Consider the following 11553-nt stretch of genomic DNA (forward strand, 5'->3'; position numbering starts at 1 on the left):
CAATGCTTTTTAGCAATTGAAGAAAAACTGTAACAAATGTGTTTCTTGCATATCCCAACCTGAGACACCCGCAGGGAGTGGGGTCACAGCTAGGGTCACCGTTGTCCAGCGGTCCTGGAGCAATATTTATCACCCTGTCAGGTCCGGTATTCGAACCAGCAACCCCAATGCCCTAACCTGCAGGCTACCTGTGTGTGTGTTATTACCTCTGTGCGTCTGTCTCAGAGCTGCAGGTGTATTCAGGGGGGTAGTAGGGGGGCGGAGGGATGGGCGGGACAAACTCCTCAAAGTCCATGATGTTGGTCAGGAAGGCGTCCTGAGGAGTGGTGCATTCTGGGTTGACGGAGCGAGAGCGGTGCGGGGCGAGCTAGAGAGAAACAAACAGAGATAGAGGAGGGGAGAAATCGTGTGTGTGTGTGTGTGTGTGTGTGTGTGTGTGTGTGTGTGTGTGTGTGTGTGTGTGTGTGTGTGTGTGTGTGTGTGTGTGTGTGTGTGTGTGTGTGTGTGTGTGTGTGTGTGTGTGTGTGTGTGTGTGTGTGTGTGTGTGTGTGTGTGTGTGTGTGTGTGTGTGTGGACTCACCAGGTGCACTAGATCCAGGGAGAAGATGTGTATACTGCAGGTGACAGTAGAGAGTACAGATGATGGTAGAGAGAATACTCAGACCACAAGCACTGAACAACAGGTCCTGGAACAGAGAAGAGGACACTCAGACCACAAGCACTGAACAACAGGTCCTGGAACAGAGAAGATGACACTCAGACCGCAAGCACTGAACAACAGGTCCTGGAACAGGGAAGAGGACACTCAGACCACAAGCACTGAACAACAGGTCCTGGAACAGAGAAGAAGACACTCAGACCGCAAGCACTGAACAACAGGTCCTGGAACAGAGAAGAGGACACTCAGACCGCAAGCACTGAACAACAGGTCCTGGAACAGAGGAGTGGAGATCAGCACATAACACACAGATCCTGGAACAGATGAGGGGAGATCAGCGCGTAACACACAGGTCCTGGAACAGAGGAGGGGAGATCAGCACGTAACACATAGAGAATATAGACGCCACACACTGCCACTAAACACACACACTGAGCTGTCATAAAACACACACACTGAGCTGTCATAAAACACACGCACTGAGCTGTCATGAAACACACACACTGAGCTGTCATTAAACACACACACTGAGCTGTCATTAAACACACACACTGAGCTGTCATAAAACACACGCACACACTGAGCTGTCATTAAACACACACAATGAGCTGCCATTAAACACACACACTGAGCTGTCATGAAACACACACAATGAGCTGCCATTAAACACACACACTGAGCTGTCATGAAACACACACACTAAGCTGTCATTAAACACACACACACACTGAGCTGTCATTAAACACACACACACTGAGCTGTCATTAAACACACACACACTGAGCTGTCATAACACACACACACACTGAGCTGTCATAACACACACACACACACACACACACACACACACACACACACACACACACACACACACACACACACACACACACACACACACACACACACACACACACACACACACACACACACACACACACACACACACTGAGCTGTCATAAAACACACACACACACACAGCTGCCATAAAACACACACACACTGAGCTGTCATTAAACACACACACACTGAGCTGTCATTAAACACACACACACACTGAGCTGTCATAAAACACACACACACACACACACACACACACACACACACACACACACACACACACACACACACACACACACACACACACACACACACACACACACACACACACACACACACACACACACACACACTGAGCTGTCATAAAACACACACCCACTGAGCTGTCATAAAACACACACACACTGAGCTGTCATTAAACACACACACACTGAGCTGTCATAAAACACACACACTGAGCTGTCATAAAACACACACACACTGAGCTGTCATAAAACACACACACACTGAGCTGTCATTAAACACACACACACTGAGCTGTCATTAAACACACACACTGAGCTGTCATAAAACACACACACACATTGTGCTGTCATTAAACACACACTCTGAGCTGTCATAAAACACACACACACTGAGCTGTCATAAAACACACACACTGAGCTGTCATTAAACACACACTGAGCTGTCATAAAACACACACACACTGAGCTGTCATAAAACACACACACACTGAGCTGTCATAAAACACACACACACTGAGCTGTCATAAAACACACACACACTGAGCTGTCATTAAACACACACACACTGAGCTGTCATTAAACACACACACTGAACTGTCATAAAACACACACACACACACACACACACAGTGCTGTCATTAAACACACACACTGAGCTGTCATAAAACACACACACACTGAGCTGTCATAAAACACACACACTGAGCTGTCATTAAACACACACACACTGAGCTGTCATAAAACACACACACTGAGCTGTCATAAAACACACACACACACTGAACTGTCATTAAACACACACACTGAGCTGTCATTAAACACACACACACTGAGCTGTCATAAAAAACACACACACTGAGCTGTCATAAAACACACACACACTGAGCTGTCATAACACACACACTGTCATAAAACACACACAGCTGTCATAAAACACACACACACTGAGCTGTCATTAAACACACACACACTGAGCTGTCATAAAACACACACACTGAGCTGTCATAAAACACACACACACACTGAGCTGTCATTAAACACACACACTGAGCTGTCATTAAACACACGCACTGAGCTGTCATGAAACACACACACTGAGCTGTCATAAAACACACACACTGAGCTGTCATAAAACACACACACACTGAGCTGTCATTAAACACACACACTGAGCTGTCATTAAACACACACACACTGAGCTGTCATAAAACACACACACACACATTGTGCTGTCATTAAACACACACACTGAGCTGTCATAAAACACACACACTGAGCTGTCATAAAACACACACTGAGCTGTCATTAAACACACACACTGAGCTGTCATAAAACACACACACACTGAGCTGTCATAAAACACACACAGCACTGAGCTGTCATAAAACACACACACACTGAGCTGTCATTAAACACACACACACTAAAACACACACACACACACTGTCACACACACACTGAGCTGTCATTAAACACACACACTGAAAAAACACACACACACTGAGCTGTCATAAAACACACACACTGAGCTGAGCTGTCATAAAACACACACACTGAGCTGTCATAAAACACACACACACACTGAGCTGTCATTAAACACACACACTGAGCTGTGAGCTGTCATATTAAACACACACACTGAGCTGTCATAAAACACACACACACTGAGCTGTCATAAACACACACACAGCTGTCATTAAACACACACACACACACACTGAGCTGTCATAAAACACACACACACTGAGCTGTCATAAAACACACACACACTGAGCTGTCATAAAACACACACACACACACACAGCTGTCACACACACACACTGAGCTGTCATTAAACACACACACTGAGCTGTCATAAAACACACACACACTGAGCTGTCATTAAACACACACACTGAGCTGTCATAAAACACACACACACTGAGCTGTCATAAAACACACACACACTGAGCTGTCATTAAACACACACACACTGAGCACACACACTGAGCTGTCATAAAACACACACCCACTGAGCTGTCATAAAACACACACACACTGAGCTGTCATTAAACACACACACACTGAGCTGTCATAAAACACACACACACTGAGCTGTCATTAAACACACACACACTGAGCTGTCATTAAACACACACACTGAACTGTCATAAAACACACACACACACATTGCTGTCATTAAACACACACACTGAGCTGTCATAAAACACACACACACTGAGCTGTCATAAAACACACACACTGAGCTGTCATTAAACACACACACACTGAGCTGTCATAAAACACACACACTGAGCTGTCATAAAACACACACACACACTGAGCTGTCATTAAACACACACACTGAGCTGTCATTAAACACACGCACTGAGCTGTCATGAAACACACACACTGAGCTGTCATAAAACACACACACTGAGCTGTCATAAAACACACACACACTGAGCTGTCATAAAACACACACACTGAGCTGTCATTAAACACACACTGAGCTGTCATAAAACACACACACACTGAGCTGTCATTAAACACACACACTGAGCTGTCATTAAAGACACACTGAGCTGTCATTAAACACACACACACTGAGCTATCATAAAACACACACACACACTGAGCTGTCATTAAACACACACACTGAGCTATCATAAAACACACACACACTGAGCTATCATAAAACACACACACACACTGAGCTGTCATTAAACACACACACTGAGCTATCATAAAACACACACACACTGAGCTATCATAAAACACACACACACACTGAGCTGTCATTAAACACACACACACTGAGCTATCATAAAACACACACACACACTGAGCTGTCATTAAACACACACACTGAGCTATCATAAAACACACACACACTGAGCTATCATAAAACACACACACACACTGAGCTGTCATTAAACACACACACTGAGATGTCATGAAAAAAAAACACACACTGAGCTGTCATAAAACACACACACACATTGAGCTGTCATAAAAGACACACACTGAGCTGACATTAAACAAACACACACTGAGCTGTCATTAAACACACACACAGTGAGCTGTCATTAAACACACACACACTGAGATGTCATTAAACACACACCTTGAGCTGATGTCTGACAGAGTGGCAGTCTGCGTTTAGGTAGAGTACCAGGGTCTCCTCCTCGTTTATAGAGCAGGAGTGTGTTGGGGCGCAACACACACACAACCCATTCTCCACCTGCAAAACACACAGAGAATTAACACACACACATCACCACCCCACCACCCACACACACACACCTACTCTCCACAGGGCTGTGTGCACCTCTCTGATTCAGATGGGTTGGGTTATATGTGGAAGACACATTTTGGTTGAATGCATTCAGTGGTGCAACCCATTTCCCCTTTCCCTACATACCTGGCAGGTGAGGAGTGACTTAACCATCTGTGCGTTCTGACAGGAGAGCATGGATCCAGCCAGACTAAGGATGACACACACAGCAGACAGCAGCATGAAGAGGGACACCTGGAGAGGGAGACATGGGGAGGACAGGCACGGGGTCAGAAAACTACACATGGGATGAGTAACCTTGCCTGTGACCTAAATACTTGTTCTAGCTGCCTATAGGCTGTAGCTCGGTGGGCTCGGTGTGCAGATGACCTGTGTTTCAATCAGGTAGCAGGCTGGTCAGTTACATACACACGCACAAACATACACACGCACATACATACACACGCACATACATACACGCACAAACATACACACGCACAAACATACACACGCACAAACATACACACGCACAAACATACACACGCACAAACATACACACGCACAAACATACACACGCACAAACATACACAAGCACAAACATACACACGCACAAACATACACACGCACAAACATACACACGCACAAACACACGCACAAACATACACACGCACAAACACACACACGCACAAACACACACACGCACAAACACACGCACAAACATACACACGCACATACATACACACGCACAAACATACACACGCACAAACATACACACGCACAAACATACACACGCACAAACATACACACGCACAAACATACACACGCACAAACACACGCACAAACATACACACGCACAAACACACACACGCACAAACACACGCACAAACACACGCACAAACATACACACGCACAATCACACACACACAAACATACACACGCACAAACATACACACGCACAAACATACACACGCACAAACATACACACGCACAAACACACACACGCACAAACATACACACGCACAAACATACACACGCACAAACACACACACGCACAAACACACACATGCACAAACATACACACGCACAAACAGACACACGCACAAACACACGCACAAACACACGCACAAACACACACAAGCACAAACATACACACGCACAAACATACACACGCACAAACACACGCACAAACATACACACGCACAAACATACACACGCACAAACATACACACGCACAAACACACGCACAAACACACACACAAACATACACACGCACAAACATACACACAAACATACACACACACAAACATACACGCACAAACATACACACGCACAAACACACGCACAAACACACGCACAAACATACACACGCACAAACATACACACGCACAAACATACACACGCACAAACATACACACGCACAAACATACACACGCACAAACACACGCACAAACACACGCACAAACACACACACAAACATACACACGCACAAACATACACACAAACATACACACGCACAAACATACACACGCACATACATACACACGCACAAACACACGCACAAACACACACACAAACATACACACGCACAAACATACACACAAACATACACACGCACAAACATACACACGCACAAACATACACACGCACAAACATACACACGCACAAACATACACACGCACAAACATACACACGCACAAACATACACACACACAAACACACGCACAAACACACACACAAACATACACACGCACAAACATACACACGCACAAACATACACACGCACAAACACACACACAAACACACGCACAAACATACACACGCACAAACATACACACGCACAAACACACACACAAACACACGCACAAACATACACACGCACAAACATACACACGCACAAACACACACACAAACACACACACAAACACACGCACAAACATACACACGCACGCACAAACAAACAAACACACGCACAAACATACACACGCACGCACAAACAAACAAACACACGCACAAACACACACACGCACAAACACACGCACAAACACACACACAAACATACACACGCACAAACATACACACGCACAAACATACACACGCACAAACATACACATGCACAAACACACACACAAACACACGCACAAACACACACACGCACAAACACACGCACAAACATACACACGCACGCACAAACAAACAAACACACGCACAAAGATACACACACACACAAACAAACACACACACACACAAACATACACACGCACGCACAAACAAACAAACAAACATACACACGCACAAACATACACACGCACAAACACACACACGCACAAACACACGCACAAACATACACACGCACGCACAAACAAACAAACACACGCACAAACATACACACACACAAACATACACACACACAAACATACACACGCACAAACATACACACGCACAAACATACACACGCACAAACACACACACACACGCACAAACACACACACAAACATACACACAAACACACACACAAACATACACACGCACAAACACACACACAAACATACACACACACACACGCACAAACACACACACAAACATACACACAAACACACACACAAACATACACACAAACACACACACAAACATACACACGCACAACACACACAAAACATACACACACACACACGCACAAACACACACACAAACATACACACAAACACACGCACAAACATACACACGCACAAACACACACACACACACACACGCACAAACACACACACAAACACAAACATACACACACACACACGCACAAACACACACACAAACATACACACAAACACACGCACAAACATACACACGCACAAACACACACACACACAAACACACAAACACACACACACCATAGACATATAAATAGACACTTGTGTACTACTCACCACCAGAGTGAGTGGTCTTCTCCATGAGATAAGTCCAACTAACCCTGATGCCACAACCTAAGAACAACACACACATTACAGTAAGGAAAATACATTCAGCAATTATAATATCTGAACACAATCAACCACAGCCAGGAAATATGGAATCATTTCAATATTCTGAAGAGGTTTCTTCTCCATGAATCCTTTCCTCCATCTGCACTCCATCTCCATCTGACAGAGACATTCTCCATATTACTTTCACCTATAAAACAGCCTTCTGTCTTTTCAGGGCTTTCACATTCAGATGTAGGATCTTCATTTGAGACAGTTTGGTGCAGTTTGGACAATAATCCTGCCGCAAAAGGAAATGTGAATTATTATGTGAATTATAATTTGCGGATATTTTTGTAGGGGTTGATACATTTTCAGTTAAGGGCAAATCAAGCCAGAAATTACAAAGTGGAAAAAACTCAAATACACTACAGGTTTGCATTTCATGCTTAGCATGAAGTTTAGTTTAGTTTAGTTTAGTTTATTAATTCGACCATTTAAAAAAAACAAGAACACATAAAACTTAAAATCCATACATGCACATGAATAAAATCATAGAGAATAACACACAATAAAGTCTGGGACTTATTTCCATTATGGTCCAAGATGACAAGATGGAACACAGTTAAACACTGTATGGCAGTGAAATAATCAAACTAAAACCAAGAAGAACATCTATCATCATTCCAGTTACATCATAGGGGTTATTCATATGGGCACAGAGGACACCAAACATATTTTTACTTTATGTTTAAAGCTGCCCAGAGAGGACGTTGTTTTTATAGGCAGAGGAAACTCATTCCATTCTGAGGCACAAGAATGTACCTTTCCCAGCATTACTCCTGAACCTGTATAAGCACATATCAGCAACACCTGGTCAGGTGCTCTCCAACATAGTTTTACTTTTGTGAGACACCAGAAGTGTAGAGTCATCCGCATAAAGAAAAAGACAGCAAGAACAAGCATCTTTCATATCATTAATATACAATAAAAACAGCAGAGGCCCAAGCACGCTCCCCTGCGGAACGCCACAACTCATTGGTTATGCCTGAGACAGTGAACCATTAACCTCTATTACTTGCTCCCTTCCTGATAAATAGGACTTTACCCAGCCTAGAGGGATACTGCTTAACCCCAGTGCCTCCAGTTTGGAGACTGTATCAAAGGCCTTAGGTCAAGCATAGGTCATATTTTTCCTGATGAAGTCAGTCAAGTAAAGTAGACATGAATCAGTGGAGTATGTTTTTCTAAAACCTGACTGAAAATCATACATTAGACCCTGTTTGTTAACATATTCAAACATTTGCTCATGTACAATTCTCTCCAGGATCTTTGATGTTACACTGAGGATAGATACAGGCCCAGGGTCAGACTTTATCCCCTTCTTATACAGAGGATAAATACAGGCCTATAATTCCCAGGGTCAGACTTTATCCCCTTCTTATACAGAGGTATAACTTTTGCTTGTTTCATGTCCCTGGGAAAGGTGCCTTGTTCAAGAGAGAGATTAACAATATGCGTAATACAAGGGCCAATTTGCTCAGCAGAATCTATTAGAAACCCTGCAGGAATATTATCCAGGCCTGTGGCTTTGGAGCATTTAGTCTCTGCCAGCGTACTGACTATTTTGGCTGTTTCTACCTTTGCAAAAGAAAAAGAGTTTGGCTGAACCCTTAACTCTACATAATACGCATTGAGTTGGTTGCTTCCATACAAACCAGAACTGGTGGGCAGCTTGTTAACCAGCTTGCTGACAACAGAAGTAAACAAAGAGTTGAATTCATTGGCAACCTCTGCTTCTTCATATACCATCTCCCCTTTGATGTTCAGTCCAATACTGTTGAGTTTGTTTTTGGTAGTAGTACTACAGCCTAGTTCCTTAAATGATTTCCAAAGCTTTTTAGGCTAATTTTTGTTTTCAAATATTTTCTCAGCAAAGTAACCCCTCTTAGCTTCATCCATCCTGCTCTGTGCTTCATCCATCCTGCTCTGTGCTTCATTTCTGTGACGTATATATAGGACAAAATCATGCTGCTCTTGAGAGTTCTTACATTTCTTAAAGGCCTTATTCCTTGCTTGTGAAATAGTGATCAAATGAAGGTCACACATCTGTAAACCGTAAATCTATTTTTTTGAATTACGATCACGTTCCTCCATTGCATAATGGACTTATGATTATCCTGCTAAACATGATATTTAGGTCTCCAGGATAGTCCCTCCTTATCAGTGCAGATGAAGGAAAGGTAGTGATTCAGCCCATTTAGAGATGCTCCCACAGGATACTCACAAAGAAGCCGGCCCAGAAGGGGCAGGACTGTCGGACGCGGGCTGAGGATGTGAAGGCCATGCTGGTGAAGGAGAAGGCCAGGACCATGGCCCCCAGGCCCAGGTGGCACAGCCCCAGGTACAGCAGCAGTTTGGCCCCACCCTGACGGCCAGACATGCCCCGGCAGCTATCTGACCAGCCCCTAGACCCAGAGGCAGACACTACACTGCTGGAGTCTGATGGGGATGGCATGGCTGGTGTGTGTATGTGTGGGGAGTGGTGAGTCTGTGTATGTGTGCGTAGGCCTATATGCGGTGTGTGTGTGTGTGTGTGTGTGTGTGTGTGTGTGTGTGTGTGTGTGTGTGTGTGTGTGTGTGTGTGTGTGTGTGTGTGTGTGTGTGTGTGTGTGTGTGTGTGTGTGTGTGTGTGTGTGTGTGTAAAAGAGAGATGGAGAGTTGGTTGCTTTGAAAAAAATCACCCCCTTTTCACTTTGGCCCTGCGTTGTCAATTGGCAGATGACAAAGCCCGTTGTACAATAATCCCCAAGGTTCGATCCTGACACGCCACAGTGCGGTTTCCAAAAACTCTCAACTCAGAAGACTGGGCTATTTAGCATATGAAAACAGCAATAGCTGCTTAGCAGAGTGTATATGTCCTATTACATTTCCACCCCAGACAAACTTCAACATGTTCACGTGAGGAGAAAAATAAGAAAAATACCTAGGGCAAATCTTTGAGAACCTGAATGCATTTACGACACACAGCTCCGTTCTTTTCTCTCCATATCTCTACCTCCCAAGACCCATAGCATTGCGGTGGGCGGAGCCCCGAGGCCGCAGTCCTGTAGCAGCACCCGTTATTAAGCACCAGATATCCCGTTGTTTCTACGGTAATGAGAAACGACGTGTATTGCGTAGGGCGGTGAGTGGGTCTGGATCTTGTCAAGGTGACGAGGAACAAGCATCGAAACAAGGCCCGAGTTGTCCTGTCCTCGCGAAGGTCCGACTACCGGACCTATCCGAAGGATGAGAGAGATAGCTCTTGATCAGATCTTAATCGGTCCGGTCGGCAAGCCGTTCAGGTTAAGAAATGACTTTAAATCCGTCGAAAGTAAACTCAAATAAATTATAGAAAGTCCATCCTCCTTGAGCCATCGGCACGTTTGTGCTGTTTTCATTTGCTATTTCCATCTTTTGACTCCGTGGAAGTTTTGCGGTGGACCACACAAACTCAACCCCCTCTGTCCTCTTCTCTCTTCCCTGCAGCAGTCACGCAGTCCCGTTCTGCTCGTGTATATCCCGGACATCTACCTCACTGCACCGAATTAAACGTCACAC

At 44.4% G+C, this 11553-nt stretch overlaps 1 protein-coding gene across 1 annotated transcript; it reads right to left on the reverse strand.

The window, feature by feature from the left end:
* Nucleotides 1–202: 202 nt before the first annotated feature.
* Nucleotides 203–10574, reverse strand: LOC123997346 (protein FAM189A1-like). The gene is made up of 6 exons (XM_046301483.1): nt 10238–10574; nt 7918–7974; nt 5144–5251; nt 4847–4963; nt 588–686; nt 203–367 (listed from the first exon to the last, which is right to left on the reverse strand). Exons 1-6 carry the CDS (start codon nt 10466–10468, stop codon nt 203–205), a joined length of 777 nt encoding a protein of 258 aa, XP_046157439.1. The 5' UTR covers nt 10469–10574.
* Nucleotides 10575–11553: the final 979 nt, after the last annotated feature.

The sequence above is a fragment of the Oncorhynchus gorbuscha genome, linkage group LG15 (assembly GCF_021184085.1).
Source record: "Oncorhynchus gorbuscha isolate QuinsamMale2020 ecotype Even-year linkage group LG15, OgorEven_v1.0, whole genome shotgun sequence".
In the NCBI taxonomy this organism is placed as follows: Eukaryota; Metazoa; Chordata; class Actinopteri; order Salmoniformes; family Salmonidae; genus Oncorhynchus; species Oncorhynchus gorbuscha.

Excerpts from the sequence above, each read along its gene's own strand:
- LOC123997346 (XM_046301483.1), bottom strand. The coding sequence starts at position 10,468 with ATGCCATCCCCATCAGACTCCAGCAGTGTAGTGTCTGCCTCTGGGTCT. Across the intron at positions 7,975-10,237 it reads CCTTCTGGGCCGGCTTCTTT|GTTGTGGCATCAGGGTTAGT; the intron begins GTGAGTATCCTG and ends TGTTGTTCTTAG. Across the intron at positions 687-4,846 it reads CTGTCAGACATCAGCTCAAG|GACCTGTTGTTCAGTGCTTG; the intron begins GTGTGTGTTTAA and ends TCTCTGTTCCAG.